This window comes from Pongo abelii, chromosome 19 (assembly GCF_028885655.2).
Source record: "Pongo abelii isolate AG06213 chromosome 19, NHGRI_mPonAbe1-v2.0_pri, whole genome shotgun sequence".
Classification (NCBI taxonomy): domain Eukaryota; kingdom Metazoa; phylum Chordata; class Mammalia; order Primates; family Hominidae; genus Pongo; species Pongo abelii.
The window spans coordinates 72,264,708-72,289,956 of NC_072004.2; the positions used below are offsets into that span (position 1 = coordinate 72,264,708).

Consider the following 25,249-nt stretch of genomic DNA (forward strand, 5'->3'; position numbering starts at 1 on the left):
GTTCATATCCACAAAGCCTCAGACCATTGCACAGAGAGGCCAGAGTCTATTTTCAAGTTCTTTGCTTCCGGCAGTTCAGCATCACAGAGCCCCGCCAACCCCCAATCTGGGTTAATCTGTTGCTCATTTGAGCTTTCTACAGAGTGGACAGGAAAAGAGTTACCAAAAATACCAATGAGACCTATGTTACTGGGTCTGCCTCCACTTCCCAGGGTAAGTATTACTATCTAACTTCACTGAGGGGAAAAACAAAACAAAAAAACCCTCTTAAAGGCATCCGACCCTCTATGATCACATCTACCTTTAGGTAAATACAAGTAGTCCTGAAACCATTTCTAATAAAGACCAAGCATCCTTGCAAAGCAGGAGGAAAAGCTATCACTTTCCTTGTGATTCTAAAACCTTCCACTCTAGCCATCTTAAAGGTCCCAAAAGGAAGCTCTTTCCCAGTTAGGTCTGGTGACTAGAACTTACTCTGCAGGCAATGCAGGCCTTCTCGTGGTCAGGAGCCATCCTGAGAGCCTGTACGAAAAACTGAACTGCCTTCTCAATACAATCTTCGTAATAAAGGCAAAGACCTCGTACATACAGAGCATCTGCATTGGTGGAATCCATTCGTAGAATGTCACTGCAATAGTCAGAAAAGGGCACATCGAGCTGTGCTATAGAATGTCCCCACCATTACTACCATTTGTGGCCAGTTTTCTTCCTTGACCATATGTCTAGCATTCAAAATATCCAAAGGTAGACAGATTCCCAAGAACCGTTCCCAAACTTCCCCCAAATAAACCACCTATAGTTATCTTTAATACACATCTTGTGTCTTACAATCCTTATTAAACTAGAACAGGGTTTGGCAAACTACAGCCCACAGGGCCAAATCCTTTCTGCCACTGGTTTTTGTAAATAAAACACTATTCAAACAGCCACACCCATTGGTTCATCTATTATCTAGGGCAACCTTTGCACTGCAATGGCAGAGTTGAGTTAGTTGCAACAGAGACCCTGTGGCCTGCAAAGGCTAAAATCTGGCCCTTTGCAGAAAGTGTGCCAACCAGTGGAGTAGAAGGAAAAGGACTACCTTAAACAAACAAAAACCACAAAAACACAATCTGTTCTTTCATATATAGCTCAAGTACCTGCTATACTACTATACTGCTGTATACCCTACGGGTTTTCAAAGCTGGTCTAATCTTTGACTTTAAGTCCCAAGAGGGTCTGATCAGCCCTAGCTGGCCTACTCTGGGGACCATATCCTGTGGTGAAGCTGCCGGACACCATCAGTCCAATGGTATCTAGCATTTTAATGTCCAACTGGCCTGACTGCATACCTAGCCACAGACTGTGCTTCTGGATAACGACCCAGCATTGCTAAACATTCTGCCTTGAGGATTTTGAAGCGATGGCAGGCAGGGGCAAATTCTAGGGCACGGTCCATGCAGAAAACAACCTGTAGGGAAGAAGAAAACAAATAAGGCTCTTCATCAGGGACTCCAGAAACATCTTCACTTTAGTTTAGTCACAGGCAACAGACTCAAAGCTCAATGAAGTCTTTGGGTCCACTGTTAAGTAATACCAAAGTTTAAAAACATACCTAATTCATTAAATAAAAGCACTGAAATGAGGACAGCAAAGATTCCAGATGATAATGAGGACAGTGAACATTTACTGGGTACTTTCATATATGAACCCATTTAATCCTCACAACAATTTTATGAAATAGGCAATATTATCACTTTTTTTTTTTTTTTTTTTGAGATGGAGTCTCACTCTGTCACCCAGGCTGGAGTGCAGTGGCGGGATCTCGGCTCACTGCAACCTCTGCCTCCTGGGTTCACGCCATTGTCCTGCCTCAGCCTCCTGAGAAGCTGGGACTAAAGGCGCCCGCCACCACGCCCAGCTGATTTTTTTTGTATTTTTAGTAAAGACAGGGTTTCACCATGTTAGCCATGATGGTCTTGATCTCCTGACCCCGTGATCTGCCCTCCTCGGCCTCCCGAAGTGCTAGGATTACAGGCGTGAGCCACCACACCCGGCCTTAAAATAGTTATTTTAAATGGCTCTAAATAGGCTACATCAGATTACTATCCAACATGCCACTATACAAACCACAAGCCAAGGAGCAATCACACACACAAAAAGGTGGGGATTAATTTACTCTTTCAGCCTCATAAAGCATCTCCATATATTCTGTTTTTCTCTTTTTACTAGTTTGTCCTCTAAGCTTTCAGTTTTGGTTCAGCTGCTATTTATTCCTGGGAGAGCCTTGCTGAATCACATTCACACCAAGAATAAATGAACCAAAGGAGAAATCTGGAGTTAAGGGACACCTATTCCCTCTAAGAATTTGGCCATGGGGATCAGGAAGAGATAAACTCTGAAAACTTACAAGCAGAAAAATTCAAATTCCATCAACAGGAGACTGGTTAGATAACGTGGACATTCATATAATGGAATACTATGTAGTTCTAAAATAGAATGAAGAAGCTCTTCATGTACTAATATGGAAAGACTTCCAAGAGCTATTCAGTGATTTTTTTTTTAAAGGTGCAGAACTGCCATAAAGCACACTACCTTTCACGCTAAATAAAGGGAGAAAATCAAGGATCTTTATTTTATATATGTACAACAAAACTAAAGAAGAAAATAGAAGACATAAGAACAGTGGTTAGCTTAGGGGAGTGAGAACTGGGCAGAGAGAGGACAAGTTTGAGGGGACACTCATCACTGAATATTTTTCATACTTTCTAACTTTTGTTTGTTTTGTTTTTGAGATGGGGTCTTGCTCTGCTGTTCAGGCTGGAGTATTAGTGACACAATCATGGCTCACTGCAGCCTCGACCTCCCAGACTCCAGTGATTCTCCTGCCTCAGCCTCATGAGTAGTTGGGACTGCAGGCACGCATCACCACACTCAGCTAAAATTTTAAATTATCTGTAGAGACAGGGTCTCAATAAGTTGCCCAGGTTGGTCTCGAACTCCTGGCCTCAAGCGATCCTCCTGCCTTGGCCTCCCAAAGTGCTGGGATTACAAGCATGAGCCACTGCACCTGGCAACACTTTCTAGTTTTTGAACCATGAATAGCACCTATTCCAAAACTGAAATTTAAAATATGAGCAAGTCAGTAAACACTACCAGCTTACCAGCTGTTTCACTGAGAAGACTTTCTGCAGTGTCACACAGCAGTGACAGGAATGCCTCTCCTTCAGTGGCACAGGTTTACTGTCCTGAAAGTTTTCTGTTTTTTTTGTTTTTTGTTTTCTTTTGAGATGGAGTTTCATTCTTGTTGCCCAGGCTGCAGTGCAATGGCATGATCTTGGCTCACTGCAACCTCTGCCTCCCGAGTTCAAGCAATTCTCCTGCCTTTGCCCTCTGAGTAGCTGGGATTATAGACATGCACCACCAGGCCTGGCTAATTTTTTGTATTTTTAGTAAAGACAGGGTTTCTCCATGTTGGTCAGGCTGGTCTCGAACTCCCGACCTCAGGTGACCCGCCCGCCTCGGCCTCCCAAAGTGCTGGGATTACAGCTGTGAGCCACCGCGCTGGGCATGTCCTGAAAGTTCTAAGGACAATATGAAAACTTAAGCATTACGTAGGTAGAGTTGTGCTAACTGTCCTGCCCCGCTCAGATGGAAAAGGAATGAGGGGACAGGAAGAAGTCAGTCAAAATGTCAGCAGCCACACCCTGTTGCCTTCACAAGGACCCCGTTTTGTACAGAGCTGGTTCTGCTAATCATGGGGATCGTCAGTGCTTCACTTCCCACCCCCCACCTCCCCATGACTAGGGACAGCTGCAGGCAAAGAAGATCTTTTGTTTCTTCCAAGTTCATCTGTTTCCCCTGCCAGGATCATAATTCTTCATTTGTGACATCACCATGAGCTACAGTGGGGGGGCTGGGATGTCACAAACAGAGGATTCTGTCACAAACTCAGGATTCTGGCTCTGGAGTAGGCAAGAGAGAAAAGAAACCCAAAAGACTGCCTCTCAAGACAAAGCTTTTGCCTATGTAAACCTCAGAAAACTGACAGCAGGCAGAATTGCTTTCCAAACACACACATGCCAAACAAAACAAACTTATGAATTACACTACAAAGACAACTGTGGTTATTAAAACCAATGGACAGAAGAGGGATGCTAATAAGTTACTGACGGGACTCTGCATAAGCTAATCAGATATATACATTACCAAATAAAAGACCATCAGTGAATGTGAATGATTCTTAATGTATCCTCTTATCAAAACATTTACTGAGGCTGGGCGCGGTGGCTCACACCTGTAATCCCAGCACTTTGGGAGGCCGAGGCAGGCGGATCACGAGGTCAGGAGATCGAGACCATCCTGGCTAACATGGTGAAACCCCATCTCTACTAAAAATACAAAAAATTAGCTGGGCGTGGTGGTGGCCGCCTGTAGTCCCAGTTACTCAGGAGGCTGAGGCAGGAGAATGGCGTGAGCCCGGGAGGCGGAGCTTGCAGTGAGCCGAGATCGTGCCACTGCACTCCAGCCTGGGTGACAGACCAAGACTCCGCCTCAAAAACAAAACAAAAAAATTTACTGAGCACAAGCTACAAAAAGTACTGAGCAAATTCCCACATATGAAGTGACAACTTTATTCCTTGCAGAGTAGTCACAAACTTAAGTGATCCAGAAAATCTCTCCTGATCAGTGGTTTTTAACCTTTTGGGGGTTATCTACCTCCCCTTTTGAAACTCAAGTGAAAACTATTTCCAAGCACCATCTAAAGAAGGAGTTATACAGATAAAGCATAATAACTGCAAGGTCTAGAAAGATACCTAGAACTTTTGGCCGGGGAGGTGGCTCACACCTGTAATCCCAGCACTTTGGGAGGCCAAGGAGGGAGGATCACCTGAGGTCGGGAGTACGAGACCAGCCTGACCAACATGGAGAAACCCTGTCTCTACTAAAAAAAAAACAAAATTAGCCATGCGTGGCAGCACATGCCTGTAATCCCAGCTACTTGGGAGGCTGAGGCAGGAGAATTGCTTGAACCTGGGAGGCGGAGGTTGCAGTGAGCCAAGATCACGCCACTGCACTCCAGCCTGGGCAACAAGAGCCAAACTCTCTCTCAACAAAAAAAAAAAAAAAAAAAAAAAAAAAAAAGGCCAGGCACGGTGGCTCACGCCTGTAATCCCAGCACTTTGGGAGGCTGAGGCGGGCAGATCACGAGGTCAGGAGTTTGAGACCAGCCTGACCAACATGGTGAAACCCCGTCTCTACTAAAAATACAAAAATTAGCTGGGCATGGTGGCGCATGCCTATAATCCCAGCTACTCGGGAGGTTGAGGCAGGAGAATCGCTTGAACCTGGGAGGCAGGGGTTGCAGTGAGCTGAGATTATGCCACTGTACTCCAGCCTGGGTGACAGCGAAACTCCATCTCAAAAAACAAATAACAACAACAACAACAAAAAACAAACAAAAAAACAAAACTATAAAACTTAGCCAGGTGTGATGGCATGCGCCTGTAATCCCAGGGTGGCTGAGGCAGGAGAATCGCTTGAAGCCAGGAGGTGGAGGTTGCAGTTAGCCACTGTGCTCCAGCCTGGGTGACAAGAGTGAAACTAGGCCTCAAAAAAAAAAAAAAAAGATTATCCAAACCTAATATTTAATTCCAGCTGGCTTTCCCTTTATTAAGAAGTACACTATTAGACCAGTGCTTTACATCAACAATAGAAACAAACTCAAGTGGCACACTCATTTTACTTTTATCATAGGGCCAAATATAATTAAGAAAATAAGTACCTTAGCACAAAACATTTTTAAGAGGAAAAGTCAGAAGCCTAATTTAAGTGATAATTTACTATTCTAGAGCTTTTGTGCCATACTACTCCTCTTAATTATCACACACACACACGAATGGGAATTTTGTGACAAAGAGCAGATGAGATTATCTCATGGTTGTACTGTACCTTCCGAAAATCTCGCTTCTCAAAATCTGTTTCTGCTATTTTCTCATATTCCATGACTGCATTAGCATTCTTGAACTACACCGGAAAATCAGACATAGGAAAGTTTTAATGAAGCTGTAGATTAAACAACCACAAAAAAATTAACAAGGCCTTGATGAATTTGAATTGAGTAAATATACCACACTGCCTCTTTTGATAAAGACAGGGTCGAACGCATACCTCCTGTTGTGAATGGCCATTTTTATGATCCAGTTCTAGAGCTCTCTGGCAACTGCGACACGCTGCCATGGCATTCCCTAGAGAGAGGTGGTACTCAACCTCTCATAGAGGTCCCTAGGAGATTTTCTTTCAAGAAAATCAGAACCACAGACATTTCACAAATCAAATTGATGAAGATACAGTCATGACTCCTTAACAGAAGGGCTAGACCCAATCTTCGCCCTCAGTTTGAACTTCAAGTCAGGAACACAAGTGTTATGCTTGATATACATGAAATAAAGGCAATGCATTGCCAGGGATTGAGCATACGTTTTGAGATTCTCACTGAAATGCATCTAGGGTAAACTGTATATACAGTCATACACTCTGGTCAACAATGAACTGTATATATGGCAGTGTTCCTGTAAAATTATAATACTGTATTTTTACTGTACCTTTTCTGTTTAGATACACAAATACTTACCACTGTGTTATAGCTGCCTACGATATTCAGGACAGTAACACGCTATACAGGTTTTAGTCCAGAAGCCACTGCCATATAGCCTAGGTGTGTAGCAGGCTATGCCACCCATACTTTATGATTCTGCACAATGACAAAATCACCTAACAAAATGTATGCCTGTCATTAAGCAACACATACTATATATGGAGACGGAACTAAAACATGTTTTAGCTGCTACCAATTTAATCAAGGCTTGAATTTACTCAAATTCTTTTTGATTTTTTTGAGACAGGTTCTTGCTCTGTTGCCCAGGCTACAGTGCAGTGGTGTGATCACGGCTCAGCCTCAACCTCCTGAGCACAAGCAATCCTCCCACCTGAGCCTCCTGAGTGGCTGGGAACACAGGTGCATGGCACCAGGCCTGCCTACTTTAAAAAATTTTTTTGTGGAGACAGGGTCTCACTAAGTCCCAAACTCTTAAATTCTTTAACCTCACTCAAATCAGTCCCTGGAAGCATTTGCCTATTCCCCAGCCATCTCAGAAACACTTCAGTTTTCACAGATTTTTAAAAGCTGTCAATCATATTCAAAACTCACTTTACAGATTAGGAAGCTGAGGCTTAGACAGGCTATGAAACTCGCCTAAAGTCACCCAGGTGTGCTGATGGCAGAAGTGAGACTAGACTTCAGTTCCGACTTTCAAATAGCAACTCCTCCCAAATACACCATACTGCCTCTTTTGACAGAACAGGATCAGACCCGTACCTCTTGTTGTGCCTGAGCATTTTTATGATCCAGTTCTAGGGCTCTCTGGAAGCTGCGACATGCTGCCATGGCATTCCCTAGAGAGAGGTGGCACTTGCCCTCTCGTAGATGTCCCTAAAAGAACACCAAGAGGGAAGAAAAGAAGCATGATTGGCCAAGTGGAAAGAAATCAACAGCAGCAACAGACACCCACACAAAACCAACACAGAAGCCAGGAGCGGTGACTCACACCTGTAATCCCAGCACTTTGGGAAGCTGAGGAGGGCGGATCACTCACTTGGGGTCAGGAGTTTGAGACTAGCCTGGCCAACATGGCGAAACTCCGTCTCTACTAAAAATACAAAAATTAGCCGGGTGTGGTGGCATATGCCTGTGGTCCCAGCTACTCTGGAGGCTGAGGCAGGAGAATTGCTTGAACCCGGGAGGCTGAAGTAGCAGTGAGCCAAGATCGCACCACTGCACTCCAGCCTGGGCAACAGAGCTAGACTCCATCTCAAAAACAAAAACAAACAAATGAACAAAACTAACACAAAATGAAAATGACTACAGCAGTAGTTCTCAACCTGGGCAATGTGCCCTCCAGGGGACATTTAACAATGTTAAGAGACACTTTTGGTTGTTACAACTGGGCAGAGGGGGTGCTACTCATACTCAGTGATTAAAAGTTAGAGATGCTGCTAAACATCCCACAGTGCACAGTAAAGTCCCCCACAACAAAGAATAATCTGGTCCCAAATTTCAATAGTGTCAAGGTTGAGAAACACGGCGCTAGAGAAACTCAACTGTAGCAACCCAGCCTTCCCCAAACAGTCCCATTACATACATACCCGGACAAAACTGTCATCCAACCTCACTGACTGTTGTGCATCTCCAAGAGCTTCCCGGAACCTTCCAAGCATCATCAAGGTGGCTGCTCGATTACCATAATAGCTAGCATTTTTAGGACACATATCTATAGGAAAGGCAGAAGAACGTAAAACAAAGTTTAGAACAGGTCCCTGCTTTGAAAACTTAGAGGGGGCTGGACGCAGTGGCTCATGCCCATAATCCCAGCACTTTGGGAGGCCGAGAAGGGCAGACCACTTGAGGTCAGGAGTTCGAGACCAGCCTAGTCAACATGGCACAACCCCATCTCTACTAAAATACAAAAAAAAAAAAAAAAATAGCTGGGTGTGGTGGCAGGCCCCTGTAATTCCAGCTACTCGGGAGGCTGAAGCATAAGAATTGCTTGAATCTGGAAGTGGAGGTTGCAGTGACCCAAGAGCACAGCACTGCACTCCAGCCTGGGCGACAGAGAAGACCCTGTCTCAAAAAAAAAACAAAAACAAAAAACAAACAAACAAACAAAAAAAAACTTAGAGGGCATCTCTCTCCAAACAATGTTAAGGGAATCTATCCGTAACGCTCATAAACTCTATTTTCTTCATGGAGACAGGGTCTCACTCTGTTGCACAGACTACAGTGCCGTGGTGCTATCTCGGCTCACTGTAACCTCTGCCTCCTGGGTTCAAGTGATTCTCATGCCTTAGCCTCCCAAGCAGCCAAGCAGCTAGGATTACAGGCATTTGCCACCACGCCTGGCTAATTTCTGTATTTTTATTTATTTATTTATTTATTTATTTATTTGAGACACAGTCTGGCTCTGCTGCCCACGCTGGAGTGCTGTGGCATGATCTCTGCTCACTGCATCCTCCGCCTCCTGGGCTCAAACCATCTTCCTACCTCAGCCTCCTAAGTGGCTGGGACCACAGGCACACACCACCACATCCAGCTAATTTTTGTATTTTTTGTTGAGATGGGGTTTTGCCACGTTGGCCAGGCTGGTCTTGAACTCCTGGCCTCAAGTGATCCATCTGCCTCAGCCTCCAAAAGCGTTGGGATTACAGGAGTGAGCCACTGCACCCAGCCCTGACACACTCTCTTTAGAACGCCACAGCCAGCACGGTGGCTCACACCTATAATCTCAGCACTTTGGGAGGCCGAGGTGGGCAGATCACTTGAGGCCAGGAGTTTGAGACCAGCCTGGACAACATGGCAAAACGCTGTCTCTGCTAAAATACAAAAAAATTAGCCAAGCATGGTGGCACTCACCTGTAACCCCAGCTACTCAGGTGGCTAAGGCATGAAAATCGCTTGAAACTAGGAGGTGAAGGTTGCAATGAGCCAAGATTGTGCCACTACACTCCAGCCTGGGTGACAGTGACACTGTCTCAAAAATAAATAAATAAATAGGCTGCATCCAAATTTCTGAGAGCTTGTGCAAATGGACAGCAGCAAGGATACAATCAGTTTTAAAACAAAACAAGGTACAGCTTTAAAGTGCAGTGATTATCTTTTGAGGAGAGAGGCAGCTTATTAATCTTAATGAACTGTGTTTTGTATAATGAGACATTAAAATGAAATGTGCATGTTGAGTTGGAGTAAGCAAATTAGATGAGAAGAATGCTGACACGGGATTAAAGTATGCTGGCAAATTAAGCATGGAGATAACTAAGACTTCTTTTATGTACAAAGGCCATTTTCTAAGGTAGTAAATGAATTGACAATGACTGAAATGTATTTAGGTGGATTTTGCCATAACATTCAGTATTTCTGGAATTGCCTTTAATTTATCAAAAGAAAAACTACCCACCCCAGTTAGAAGAAGTTATCACAGCTGGGCATGGTGGCTCATCCTTGTAATTCTAGCACTTTGGGAGGCCAAGGCAGGAGGATCCCTTGAGCCCAGGAGTTTGAGACCAGCCGGGGCAACATGGTAAGACCCTGTCTCTATTTTAAAAAATTTAAAGAGTCAAAAAAAAATAAAAGAAAAAGAAAAAAGTTATCATTCATGAGATTTTTTTTGTTTTTGAGACGGAGATTCGCACTTGTTGCCCAGGCTGGAGTGCAGTGGCGTGATCTTGGCTCACTACAACCTCTGCCTCCCAGGTTCAAGCAATTCTCCTGCCTCAGTCTCCTAAGTAGTTGGGATTACAAGCGCCCACCACACCTGGCTAATTTTTGTATCTTTAGAGACAGAGTTTCACCATGTTAACAGGCCAGGCTGAAATGAAATGTGCATGCTGAGTTGGGGTAAGCAAATTAGGGGAGAAGAACTCCTGACCTCAGGTGATCTGCCCGCCTCGGCCTCCCAAAACGCTGGGATTACAGGCATGAGTCACCACGCCTGGCCTTCATGAGATCATTAAGCCTGAAGAAGTTCATACAGTAACAGTTATCAACCCATTAGGCAAAAGGCTACTTTCAGAGAGAAGCTACTTTTTTAAATTTTTTAATTTAATTTTTGAGATGGAGTTCTTTGGTCGTCCCCCAGGCTGGAGTGCAACGGCAGGATCTCAGCTCACTGCAACCTCTACCGCCTGGGTTCAAGCGATTCTCCTGCCTCAGCCTCCCTAGTAGCTGGGATTACAGGCATGCACCACCACGCCCAGCAAATTTTTGTATTTTGTAGAGATGGGGTTTCACCATGTTAGCCAGGCTGGTCTCAAACTCCTGACTTTAGGTGATCTGCCCACCTTGGCCTTCCAAAGTGCTGGGATTATAGGCGTGAGCCACTGAGCCTGGCCTATTTTTTTAATCTTTTGAGATGAAATTAATAATTTCATCAACCTGGCTTTGTTGCCCAGGTTGGAGTGCAGTGGCACAATCTTGGCTCACTGCAACCTCCACCTCCCGAGTTCAGGCAATTCTCCTGCCTCAGCCTCCCAAGTAGCTGGGATTACAGGTGCCCCCCACCAGGCCCAGCTAATTTTTGTATTTTTAGTAGAGACAGGGTTTCGTCATGTTGGCCAGACTGGTCTGAAACCCCTGATCTAAAGTGATCCGCCTGCTTTGGCCTCCCAAAGTGCTGGGATTACGGGCTGGGATTACACCAGGACTGGCAGCTACTTTTAATAATATTTGGCAAGTAAATGTTTTCTAGCCTAAGTATCAGTTCTTTCTCACCTATGGCTTTTGTATAATAATTATAAGCTTCATTGTAATCTTTCTTGGCATAGTATGCATTTCCTTGTTCCTTGAAAGTCTCTGCTTCCCTGAAAACGAAAGAGAAAGAGAATCATGTTACTTTACAAAGGGAATAACCTCTGTAATCTTACAGGAGCAATCTTTGGTCTAGAGCCCGCAGCACACTGAGCTGAAAGTTAGTGTGATACTTGAAGGAATTTATAGATTTGTTGAATAGGCCAATGGACCAAAAGGAGGTGCTAATGAAAGAATCCAAGTTCTTCAGATGCTCCTTTTTGTCACTTAGATACATTCAAACTAAATCAAGAAAACCCCTCTTATGTTCCTGCCTCACCTCACTATTTCTACCTGTAGTCATCCTCCCGCAGGACAAATTTAGACATTCCCTCATGGCAAGGAATTTTTCTATCTCCTTCCACAGTGTCACAACTGCTGCCTCTTTTGCAAACTTACAGGAAAAATGGTTACTCCGTTCAGGGCAACTTATTTCTCAATGTGAAATAGATCACATCCTCAAGAGTTTTAATAATTTCATCTCCTGAAAAGTGGCTCATGCATTTGTCACTGGAAAAACAAGCAGAGCAAAGGCAGGTGGCAAAAGAGTTAAAAGCATAGCATGTTGGTGTTTCAGACAGGAACAGAGCTGAGTGACAGCAGAGACTAAGACTGTGGATGACAGGGACATATGAGGTACAGGCTGCCAGTGCCATACTATAAGGAGCACCCATCCACTGGTGTTCCCTCTTCCCATCACAACCATGTAGGTACTTGCTGCCCCCTTTGTACTCCCTCCAGTACCTTATATATTCAGCAACTGGGTGATAGCAGAATTTTTTCCCTACCTCTAAGATCTATTTTTTGAAACTGTGCCATAAGACAAAGTATACTTTCCTAAAGGAACAATGTTATATAATTGGGAATTAGATTCCTGAGCAAGTACCTAGAATCAAATCAGACATGACCAACGTTTTAAAAGAACTAGTAACCTCTATCAAGATACTCAAAATCATTCTACTGCTCAAGTGATAAAGATAATTCTTTACTGAAATGATTATTGCAACATTAACTAAGTACCTGATCATTTTTGTTATGAGAAACATCTTTCTTTTCCTGTTATTCACATGCAAAAAAGAACCTAGTTCGGGGTTGCCTGAAGTTCGGGCAAAAGTCCTAGTTCTTAAACCTTGGTGATGGTATAGCAATTTATAGCTTGAGTCTATGGATATCTGCATTAGGGAGATTTGTGATTTACTTAAGTATTTTAAACTACAAACTGGCAAAGTCGCCCTCCTTTTATTGAGGTGATCCTCCCTCTCCATTCTTCTCCATCACTGTCCTGGCAAGCCCTACTAATATGAAAAGGCTGCTAGAAGGAGAAGGCAAATGGGAACGACCCATAAATGCTGACAGCTGTGAAATGTGATGGATCTAAATCTGCTTGAGTAACTGTCTATACCAACTATCACAATGCTGAGAAGAGACCTTCTGCTATGAAAAATCTTCAAGAAAGATCCCCCAATTGCAAGATTTAAAGAACCAACTGAAATCCTACTACATAGTATTCACCATCCTGTAACTTTAAATTAAGCAAAGTGCTTATAAAAACTCTTAGGAGCCTATCCTTTTAAGAGCAGACATGCCAAGGGATTTGAACAAAGAACTTCCCCAAAACTGGATTTCGATTAGTCAAACTGCTGTGAAGAAATGGAGTAGCAAATTCCAAAGTAAGACATTAGGCCCAAACTCTATCAGAGAAGATCTAGCCTCTTCTTCAGTTGGCTAGTGGCTAAGAATATACAAATCTTTGAGGAAAACGAAGACATCTAGGTACCTGGGGAGACACTGTGTCAGCAGTATAAAGCTTGTTAGTCGAAAGTGAAATAATGTACAGGGCTGCTGAAAGGTGCCCCTAGTCTCCTCCTTCCTAAGACACTACCCCTATGGAGGTCAGGGAGTTCAGGACTGGCTTCTAGAAAAAATGCAAAGGATGATTTTGGTGGACAGTTACTAATAACTACTGAGGCCAGGTACTTTCCATACAGTATCCTCTATAAAACACAGTTCGGTGAACTTCATTATTCCCATTTTTCAAAGGAGGAAATAAGGCCTGGGGGTTAAATAACTTGCTTGAGGTCAGGATGTTACCCACATTTGTCAGAATACAAACTTGTGCACTTTCTACTATGCCAAGCTTTCTCTCTAATGCTTGCCTCCACTTACTGCTAACTATTTTGAAAATTAATCTGTACTACGAGGAGTAAGACAGGGACAATATATGTAAGACATGGATAATACGTATAAATTTGTTTAAACTAAGACACACAGTACCCCCTGCATATAATATTCAACCCCAGAACCAAAATCGGTATTTAAATAAGCTAAATGACATTCCTAACAATTAGTCATAGAGGAAGGAGGGCTCCTTTCTCTTTAAGATGCAAGACCTAGTGAACTGGACTTTGCCTCCCCAAAGAAATGCATTTCATTTTAGTAAATGGTGAGTAGATTCCATTCTAGAGCAAACAAAGCAAGTAATGTAGAGTCAGCCCACAGCAAAAAGAACAAGAAGAATTGTGTTGTGACAAGTTGCCATGTTTTTAACCTCACACTGCACAGCATCAGGCCAGAATTAGCTATTCCTACACAATTGCCTCATGAAAAGGACTTATTTTCACAGAAACGTGGCTGATTAACAGCTGCCTAAACAATGGGCAGTTAGTGCTTTTAGACTGAACGCTTATTTTTTTGCCTCCAGGTCCAATGCCCAAAGTGGACTGGAGTCCCTCCTTCATTTTGAACCTCCCCACCAAATACACAACAAGCTTTAACCAATGGGCCTGACCCTGCGAGACCAGTCGAGGAAAGAGTGGATCTTTGGAATCCAGCATGGCAGCAGCAAGAACTGAACAAGGCTGCATCAGGAACAATTCCAGGGTCAAATCCATTCAAGTCCTGCCCTGGAAGTCTGAGAAAGGGCTGAAGCTTGTTCAAGTTGCCTTTACAGCAAAGGGACTGAAGGATGAGATGTCAAAGGCGTGGGACTGGAAAAGAAGGAGAAGAGCTGGTTAACACTGGAATTGAAGGCAATCTGGTGGTGGCATCTGTCACTCACTCACTGCCAGGGTCAATTCATCTGATAGCCAAGTGAGGTTGTAACATGCACCTACTGAAACACACCAGTACTGAGAAAAGAAGAATTAAGATTAATTGGCTTCACCTAGACCAATTAAAAAAAAGAAAGGATTCCCAATGCACTAAATTAAACTACAGATTATTTTCTGTGGCTACAAAATTAAATTCAGATTCAACTCTTAAATATAATACCACAGCAAAATATAGACTTGGCCATAACTAACCTGATGGTACTATTAACAACTACAATATATTTCTAGTGTTGTTTCCGATTTTCAAAGCATTTCCAATGAAGATTTTCAATTTTTTTTTTTTTTTAGATGGAGTCTAACTCTTTTGCCTAGGCTGGAGGGCAGTGGCATGAACTCAGTTCACTGCAGCCTCTGCCTCCTGGGTTCAAGTGTTCTCTTGCCTTAGCCTCCCAAGTAGCTGGGATTACAGGCATGTGCCACCACGCCCAGCTAATTTTTGTATTTTTAGTAGAGACAGGGTTTCGTCACGTTGGCCAGACTGGTCTCAAACTCCTGACTGCAAATGATCCGCCTGCCTAGACCTCTCAAAGTGCTAGGATTAAAGGCATCAGCCACCACGCCTGGCCAAGATTTTCAAACGGCCTTCTGAGGTGGTTATGGCAACAATTTCACCTATCCTCCAACAGAGGAAGAGCTAGTGAGGCAACCAAGATGGCTGCACAGGTCTCCTAAGTCCTAGAAGTTTATGTTTTCCCCTACATCCTGTTAGTGTCAAGGCTTTTAGATTAAAACTAATTTATCCAGTTCTCCCACCAAATCCTTGGGTCAGCTTCTAAGCAGAATAGCTTCACAGCTCTGATTCACCAAGAGATGCTGGGAATGACTCCACCTCCACCAATCCAGTCTTTTCATTTTAACTGACAGTAATAAAGTTGTATGAAAACAGCTACTGAAAGGTTTTCCAAAAAAATCTGTCCTCTCTAGATGCATGGAGGATCTCTCACAACAGGATCAGCACACTGGAAGCCCTGGCCTTCAGAGAAGACATCCCATTCGTGGTCTCTTTTGCTATTTTAAAATGTATTTCTTTGTTTTTCAAAAATAACCTTGCTGGGCGCAATGTCTCACGCCTGTAATCCCAGCACTTTAGGAGACAGAGACAAGAAGACTGCTTGAGCACAGGAGTTTGAGAACAGCCTGGAAAACACAGGGAGACTCTGTCTCTACAAAAATTTAAAAATTAGCTGGGCATGGTGGTGCATGTCTGTAGTCCCAACTACTTGGGAGGCTAAGATGGGAGGATCACTTGAGCCCAGGAGGTTGAGGCTGTAATGAGCTGTGATTGTACCACTGCACTCTAGCCTGAGTGACAGAGCAAGACTGTCTCAAAAAAACAAAACCACCCACCAGTAAGAAAACTGCAGCTTTGAAAACTTGCTCTTCTACAATAAATGTTCGTTAAAATCTGTATATCCTTTAGACATGTAGTTATATTATCTCTGAATTCAGCATTCATTCATTGCTGACACTAATTACTCCAACAAACACTGCTAAGGGAATCATTTGGTATCACACAGGTCTTAGCAGGGCTCAGCATCATGTGATTAAATCAGACAACTTGGGCTTATGGTTGCTAGCCAACTTTGCACATTTACAGCTCAACTAAATTAAAAACACATTAAAACATCATAGTTGACATTGCAACATGCCCCAAATTAGATGCCCTATAAAAATTTCAATTTTCTCTCTAAATACTTCCAAGTTGAACACTTAAGCAAGATCTCTGCATTGGGTCAACTAGTCTAACTTTTAGCAATTAAAGCATCAATCAGAAACTTTAGTCAGCCTACACTAATGCAGAATTAATTGTGTGGTAGTTTTAAAAATGTCATTAACATGGCTGGGTTCTCTCTGGAATTGCTTGACATATCACGTATTTGCAGATTATTAAAACAGGGATGAGATTCTTCATCATTTTAAAATTTATTCCACCTCACTGCATGAAAAACAGACTAGCATGGTTTCATTATTCTGCAACATTTGTAACCTAGGAAATGTGGATCCGAATTTTATATGACAAAAAGCACACTGCACTGTGGTTTGATTTTGTTTTTTCTTTTTTTTTGAGACAAAGTCTGGCTCTGTCACCCAGGCTGGAGTGCAGTGGTGCAATCTCGGCTCACTGCAATCCCTACCTCCTGGGTTCAAGCAATTCTCCCACCTCAGCCTCCCCAGTAGCTGGGATTACAGGCACACGCCACCATGCCTGGCCAATTTTTTTTTGAGAAAAGAGCTTTATTTATTTATTTATTTAATTTTTTTTATTTTTTGAGACAGAGTCTGACTGTCACCCAGGCTAGAGTGCAGTGGCGCGATCTCAGCTCACTGCAAGCTCCACCTCCCAGGTTCACGCCATTCTCCTGACTCAACCTCCTGAGTAGCTGGGACTACAGGTGCCCACAACCATGCCTGGCTGAATTTTTTGTATTTTTAATAGAGACGGGGTTTCATCGTGTTAGCCAGGATGGTCTCGATCTCCTGACCTCTGTCACCTCTGTCAGCTCTGTTACCCAGGCTGGAGTGCAGTGGCGCAATCTCGGCTCACTGCAACCCCCACGTCCTGGGTTCAAGCAATTCTCCCACCTCAGCCTCCCAAGTAGCTGGGATTACAGGCACACACCACCACGCCTGGCCAATTTTTTTTTTTTTTTTTGAGAAAAGAGCTTTATTTATTTACTTATTTAATTTTTGGGAAATTATAGGCTCACGCCTATAATCCCAGGAGGCTGAGGCAGAAGGGTTGCTTGAGCCCAGGAGGTCGAGGCTGCAGCAAACCATGTTCCTGCAGCCTGGGTGACAGAGTGAGACCCTGCCTTTAAAAAAAACAAAAGCAGGCCAGGCACGGTGGCTCACGCCTGTAATCCCAGCACTTTGGGAGGCCGAGGCAGGCAGATCATGAGGTCAGGAGTTCAAGACCAGCCTCATCAATATGGTGAAACCCCGTCCCTACTAAAAATACAAAAATTAGCCAGGCGTGGTGGCGTGCACCTGTAATCCCAGCTACCCAGGACGCTGAGGCAGGAGAATCCCTTGAACCCAGGAGACAGGAGGTTGTGATGAGCCAAGGTTACACCACTGCACTCCAGCCTGGGCAACAGAGCGAGACTCCGTCTCAAAAAAAAAAAAAAGAAAGTCCAGGCGCGGTGGCTCACGCCTATAATCCCAGCACTTTGGGAGGCTGAGGCAGGCAGATCACAAGGTCAGGAGATCGAGACCATCCTGGCTAACACAGTGAAACCCTATCTCTACTAAAAGTACAAAAAAAGATTAGCCAGGCGTGGTGGCAGGCGCCTGTAGTCCCAGCTACTCAGGAGGCTGAGGCAGGAGAATGGCATGAACCCGGGAGATGGAGCTTGCAGTGAGCTGAGATCGCGCCACTGCACTCCAGCCTGAGCAACAGAGCGAGATTCTGTCTCAAAAAAAAAAAAAAAAAAAAGAAGAAAAAGATATCTTTCTTTTCCTTTAGGCTATTGTTAATAATACTTTATACTGCCAATGAGTCAATATCCCTTATGCATTCCTCTTATATTTACTACTCCCCAAATGTCACCTTACTCTATGATTGTTGTGCTCCATTTATTTTATTCAGTCAAACTTACTAGTTGCCTGTTGATCTAGAAATGCCCTCCACCCTTCAGAATTCACGGGATCTTGGCCAGTCAGAGTAGAAATTCTTTCCTCCTTCCCACGGTCCGAGACCTCTTGTCCCCAGCGGCATGTCACAGGGCCTGTTTCATGTTGCACTCTCCCTGACCTTCATGACAGAATAAAGTAAAAGGAGCCCAGGAGCCTAACTTCTATTCTATCTTACCAAAAGCAAGTCATTTAGTTTCTTTTTTAAGAAAAAAATTTCTTTTTTTTTGGAGACAGTCTCATTCTATTGCCCAGGCCGGAGTGCAGTGGTGAGATCTCGCCTCACTGCAATCTTCACCTCCCAGGTTCAAGTGATTCTCGTGCCTCAGCCTCCCTAGTAGCTGGGACTACAGGCATGCACCACCATGCCTGGCTAAGTTTTTGTATTTTAGTAGAGATGGGGTTTCACTATGTTGCCCAGGCTGGTCTCAAACTCTTGAGCTCAGGCAATCCACCGCCTCAGCCTCCCAAAGTGCTAAGATTACAGGCATGAGCCACCACAACTGGCCAGAAAAAACTGCCCTTTTTTTTTTCTTTTGAGACGGAATTTCGCTCTTGTTGCCCAGGCTGGAGTGCAATGGTGTGATCTCAGCTCACCGCAACCTCTGCCTCCCGGGTTCAAGTGATTCTCCTGCCTCAGCCTCCCAAGTAGCTGGGATTACAGGCATGTGCCCGGCAAGAAGTTTCTTTTGTAAAAAAAAAATCTAGGCTGGACAAGGTGGCTCATGTCTATGATCCCAGCACTTTGGGAGGCCAAGGAGGGTGGATCACCTGAGGTCAGAAGTTCAAGACCAGCCTGGGCAACATGGTGAAACCCCATCTCTACAAAAATACAAAAATTAGCCGGGCATGATGGAGGGTGCCTGTAATCCCACCTATTCGGGAGGCTGAAGCGGAAGAATTATTTGAACCCAGGAGGCGGAGGTTGCAGTGAGCCGAGACTGTGCCATTGCACTCCAGCCTGGGCAAGAGTGAGACTCCGTCTCAAAAAAGAAAAAAAAAAAAATCCACTATTCTACAAGTGAAATGTCAATATAAGTTTCACATAGATAAGTGGAAGTCACAGGTATAGATAGATATATATATATAGATATAGATTTTTTTTTTTGAGACGGAGTCTCGCTCTGTCACCCAGGTTGGAGTGCAGTGGCGCCATCTCGGCTCATTGCAAGCTCCGCCTCCTAGGTTCCCGCCATTCTCCTGCCTCAGTCTCCCAAGTAGCTGTGACTACACGTGCCCGCCACCACGCCCAGCTAATTTTTTTGTTATTTTTAGTAGAGACGGGGTTTCACCATGTTAGCCAGGATGGTCTCAATCTCCTGACCTCATGATCTGCCCACCTCGGCCTCCCAAAGTGCTGGGATTACAGGCGTAAGCCACCGCACCAGGTCAGATATATATTTTTTGAGATAGACTCTCACTCTTGTTGCCCAGGCTGGAGTGCAGTGGTGTGATCTCAGTTCACTGCAACCTCTGCCTCCCAGGTTCAAGTGATCCTCCTGCCTCAGCCTCCTGAGCAGCTGAGATTACAGGGCCCCACCACCATGCCTGGCTAATCTTTGTTTATTTTAGTAGAGATGAGGTCTTGCCATGTTGGCCAGGCTGGTCTTCAAACTCCTGACCTCAAGTGATCCGGCCATCTCTGCCTTCCAAAGTGTTGGGATTAAAGGCGTGAGCCATCATGCCCAGCCATAGATATATGACTTGGAATAATTCTATAAATATGGCAAGGTACTTATGCTGGGTGCTTCGTCCAGAAAAAAATAGAAAGTGAGCGCTATCCAACTGCTACCTTTTAGCAAAGCTATCTGCTACTCAGCTTTCTTTACCCAATTTCCTACAGAATAGATAGTTTTCACTTTAAAGCACAAATGGAACAACCCTCCACACATCTCCGCTAATAAAGAGAAGGTAGAAGATGAAGAAAATTCCTTAACATACCAGTTCAAATTGTCCTCTGGGTGGACATTCAAGGGGAAGCCTCAACATGGGCAGAGTCAGAAGGGACCTAAAATGCACCAGAGGAGTCACAGACTGTCTACACAAAGCAGCAGCACTCCCTACTGTTCAGGCAGGGACGGACACCAGCCAGCAAGCTGTGCCTGGCTGTGCAGCTGGCTATGCCTTATTCAGTAAGGAAGAAAAAGCAAGCAACCAATTCAATCCCTACAGAAATCCCATCACTGCAGGCAGAAACATATTCACTTGGAAATACTTGTCTCAACGGTGAGTTTGAAATTTATTTTAGGTCCTTAAATGAGAGGTGTCACAATCTATTACATCTACCTAACCTTCACTTATCCCTGGAGAGAGGAGACCCAACAATGAAGCTACTTCTGAGAAACAAGCTTCTCTGAAACCATTCTGAGGATACAAGTCACTGGCTTTTCAGCATTAGCCAGAGGCTTGTTTTCATAACATATCCCCAAACCCACCATTTTCCATCCCTCGGTTCCCTATTCTGTGACATCTCCCACTATAGGGACACTAGCACCCATCAAAAATTTAAAACTGAGAAACTACAATTAAGGAAAACGCTGCTTTGGCCTGGCGCGGTGGCTCACGCCTATAATTCCAGCACTTTGGGAGGCTGAGGCGGGCAGATCCTGAGGTCATGAGATCAAGACCATCCTGGCCAACATGGTGAAACCCATCTCTACTAAAAATATAAAAAATTAGCTGGGTGTGGTGGCGTGCAACTGTAGTCTCAGCTACTCAGGAGGCTGAGGCAGGAGGATAGCTTGAACCCAGGAAGCGGAGATTGCAGTGAGCCGAGATCGTGCCATTGCACACTCCAGCCTGGCGACACAGCAAGACTCCATGACAAAGAAAGAAAGAGAGAAAGAAAGAAAGAGGCTACTTCCTAGGCCGGGTGCAGTGGCTCACGCCTGTCATCCCAGCACTTTGGGAGGCCAAGGCAGGTGGATCACCTGAGGTCGAGAGTTCAAGACCAGACTGACCAACATGGAGAAACCCTGTCTCTACAAAAAAAAAAAAAAAAAAAAAATACAAAATTAGCCGGGCGTGGTGGCGCATGCCTGTAATCCCAGCTACGCGGGAAGCGGACTCAGGAGAATTGCTTGAACCCGGGAGGTGGAGGCTGCAGTGAGCCGAGATTGCGCCATTGCACTCTAGCCTGGGCAACAAGAATGAAACTCTGTCTCAAAAAAAAATATATATAAAGGCTGCTTCCTGAGTTTTTTTGGGTGGAGTGGGGTGCGGTGGAGATGGGAACTAGAGTGGGGAGGAGCCTGGATTGTCAACGGTATTTTACTTCTCAAAGTTGTCTTGGTTCCTTAGTTCAACAGGTGGTTAACTGTCTCAGGGCAAAATGTCCAAGGAAGAACTCTCAGGACAGAAACTCCAAAAACAAGACAGGGTCCTGCTTGCCCCTCACACTCTCTCCAAATGTAATATTAGAATCAAGAGAGATGGTTAACACTGCTTATCTGACAATCTGGCCTCCCCACACAAATTGTAAGTCACATGCCAATAGAATTTCAGGTCTCAGAACAAGACCTGAGAGTCATATATTCCTCCTATTACCATTCTCAAAATCCTCAACCACTCATATTCTTACCCATGGTGAGGGTAAAACATAGGAATTGCCATTTTGATCCGAATGGGAGAAGAAAAAACAGTGTCACTCCAATAAAATGAATAGCCTGTTAGGATAACTGCACTTTGAATTTTGTTCTTACTTCGAAAGTTTAAAACAATACCTGGAAAGACTTCTGAGTAACTTCCACATCACTCAGTGCTGGAGAGAGGGGACCAAAGACTAGTGCAGTAAGGGAGAAATGGGCTCTCAGAGGGACTCTGCATCAGGCCACAAAGCAACTAGGCAACTGCTGACTATTGTTCTCCAATCTTCTAAAGTCCTGAAGAACGAAAAAGCAAGTGCCCAGTACTCAGCTTTTCAAAACCTTTAAAATATAAACTTCAATGACTAAATTAATCCCTGATTGGCTGGAATGTACAATAAGGCTGGGCTTTCAGCCAATCAGAGTTCTGGTTGTTGGGAGTAGACTGGACTCTAAGCAACTGCCACTCACTTGGGCCTATATTTTCTCAAAATTCTTGTTTCTCTGGCACTAGTTAACATGTGGATCTGAACTAAAGCACTAAGAGAGAACCTTTCTCTGTACTCTACCTTTGCTCCAGTTATGATTATCTACTTTGTCATCTGTTAGCATCAGGGTTCAATTAATTTGCTGGTATTGAGAATTCTGTATTCCTAGGTTTATCCCTTCCTTAACCATGACTCATTTCTCCTCCCATCTCCCATTTCTTCACATCTGACTACACTTAGTGCATAGCAAAAGGAAAATAGTGTTTCTCACTGATTTGGGTTCCAGGTCAAAGATAAATTCCCACTCAGTTTGGAGGCTTACTGAAATGTCTAGGTGCTTGCTCTGAAACTTCAAGAGGAAGATTAGAAGGACACATTCCTAAGAATTTAAAACCGGGTAAGGAAGAAAGTGGAGGAGGCATGCCCACAAGCTCTTCAGTTAAGTAAGTCCACAAACTCAAAAACACCATGCAAAGCTGCAGCAAACAAACAGCAACTACAGGAAACCCGGGACATGAATTCAGAGTTCAGTTGTTCCCATTAACAATCTGAATAGAGAAATAAAAGGCAAAATCCTAATCGCAAAGAGTTTACAATACCTAGGTAGTAAGGGCCTAATAAGAATTGCTCTTATTTGTGCCCATCAGGAAAACATACAGAGAAGTTAAGTTTATCAGCTCAAGGAATCAAGTAAGGATGTCCTGACTCTTAAGTCTATGGATCCCTTGATTCTTTTAGATCTTGTTGTCCAGTCACACTAGGTATATGCTGAGACACATAAGTGTTTTCTCTTTGAAAAACAATTTGAGGTTGGGTGTAGTGGCACAAGCCTGTAATCCCAGCATTTTGGGAGGCCAAGGTGGGCGGATCATGAGGTTAAGAGATTGAGACCATCCTGGCCAACATGGTAAAACTCCATCTCTACTAAAAATACAAAAATTAGCTGGGTGTGGTGGCACGTGCCTATAGTCCCAGCTACTCGGGAGGCTGAGGCAGGAGAATCATTTGAACCCAGGAGGCGGAGTTTGCAGTGAGCTGGGATCACACCACTGCACTCCAGCCTGGTGACAGAGCGGGACTCCGTCAAAAAGAACAGAAAACAATTTGAAATCCCTCAAGTTTACCATAAGAAAGACTCCCTACAGAGATCAAGCTGTTTCCCAGCCCAGGAGATACAACGAGAGATCCTTAACTCAAGACAGGTATTCCCATATTAGGTAAAGCAGTCAGCAACTTCCCAGGAAAACATAAAGCCTTAAGTTAGTTGAAATGTGAAACATCTGAAGTTTAACCCTCTGGCTCATAAATAGCTTTGCCTGCTTTGGTGAGCAAAGAGAAATAATCTTCATGCATAGAATCCTGATCTATTTTGGAGTGCCAACTAATACATCTTTTATTTTAGCCCCAACCCTTTTTTTTGAGACAAGGTTTCACTCTATCACCCAGGATGCAGTGCAGTTGGTGTGATCACAGCTCACTGCAGCCTTGACCTCCCCCAGCTCAGGTGATACTTTCACCTCAGCCTCCCAAGTAGCAGGGCCTACAGGTATGCACCATCACACCCTGCTAATTTTTGTATTTTTTTTTTTTACAGAGATGGGGGGCAGGTTTCACCACGTTGCTTGGGTTGGTCTCGAACTCCTGGCCTCAAGCAATCCACTGGCCTCAGCCTCCCAAGGTGCTGGAGTTACAGGCGTGAGCCACCGCACCCAGCCTTAAATGTTTTTATAGAGACTAAGTCTCACTGTGTTGCCGAGGCTGGTCTCAAACTACTGGGCTCAAGCGATCCTCTCATTTTGGCCTCACAAAGTGCTAGGATTACAGGCGTGAGCCACTAAGCCTAGCCTTATTTTAGTTTCTTCGCTGCTGTAAAGGGAAACAGAACTTTGTCAGAGTGACGTGCAAAAAAATTGAAATCCATCTCTTTTCTTTACAGAAACACTAAAGCTAAGGAAATAAAACATGTAGCCATTTAAAATGCTGCAATCGTGAAGTCCATCTTAAAAGCTCCTCTCATTTTGCCCCCCTGTGGGACTGTGACAACTTAGCAGCAGCAGGACATGTCTTAAGCCAAGACTTGTAAGGAACGAAGGAAGACTTGTAAGGAAGGAAGGAAGCCAAGACTTGTAAGGAAGGAAGGACTCCTTGCTGGACCTCACAAAAACAACCCGAGAGACTCATTAACTCTTGATCCCTAAATAAACTGGTAGGAGGACCATAACAACAGAGGCAGGAACTTGGCCAAAGAACTCTAACCAAGCCAGACAGTAAAAGGGCATTTGTAAGGGATGCCCCTATCACAGCCCTCTGCTATGGCCACACAAGAGGAATCCAGGACACATGAAAAACATAAAACCACCTCCCTCCAAAGCTTCTAAATCTCCATCCCATTTTCAGCACTGGAAAAATCATACATAGACAAGGCTTTTTCATACTAACAGAGCCTAATGTTTATTCTTTTTTTTGAGACAGAGTTTCACTCTTGTCGCCCAGGTTGGAGTGCAATGGTGCGATCTCGGCTCACCGCAACCTCCGCCTACCGGATTCAAGGGATTCTCCTGCCTCAGCCTCTGAGTCGCTGGGGCTACAGGCATGCACCACCATGCCTGGCTAATTTTTTTTTTTCTATTTTTAGTAGAGATGGGATTTCTCCATGTTGGTCAGGCTGGTCTCCAACTCCCAACCTCAGGTGATCAGCCTGCTTCAGTCTCCCAAAGTGCTGGGATTACAGGCGTAAGCCACCATGCCCGGCCAATGTTTACTCTTCTAAGGATGTCTGATATGGCAAAAAGTTAAACTGATTTTTTTGTTTATTTCACTTATTTTCCTTTTTTTTTTTTTTTGAGATGGAGTCTCACCGTGTCGCCCAGGCTGGAGTGCAATGGTGTGACCTTGGCTCACTGCAACCTCCACCTCCCGGGTTCAAGCGACTCTCCTGCCTCAGACTCCCGAGTAGCTGGGATTACAGGTGCCCACCACCACGCCCAGCTATTTTTGTATTTTTAGTAGAGATGAGGTTTCGCCATGTTGGCCAGGTTGGTCTCAAACTCCTGACCT

General features: G+C 44.2%; 1 protein-coding gene across 3 annotated transcripts in view; it reads right to left on the reverse strand.

Moving 5' to 3' along the window:
• DNAJC7 (DnaJ heat shock protein family (Hsp40) member C7) overlaps window positions 1–25,249 on the reverse strand; it is a 40,729-nt gene that overhangs the window by 12,411 nt on the left and 3,069 nt on the right. For 2 of the 3 annotated variants that reach the window (NM_001132671.1, XM_009251739.4), the window contains 6 exon segments: window positions 475–628; window positions 1,332–1,450; window positions 5,932–6,006; window positions 7,358–7,471; window positions 8,185–8,309; window positions 11,303–11,391. In NM_001132671.1, the coding sequence (NP_001126143.1) occupies window positions 475–628; window positions 1,332–1,450; window positions 5,932–6,006; window positions 7,358–7,471; window positions 8,185–8,309; window positions 11,303–11,391 (676 nt within the window). 3 annotated transcript variants of the gene reach the window in all.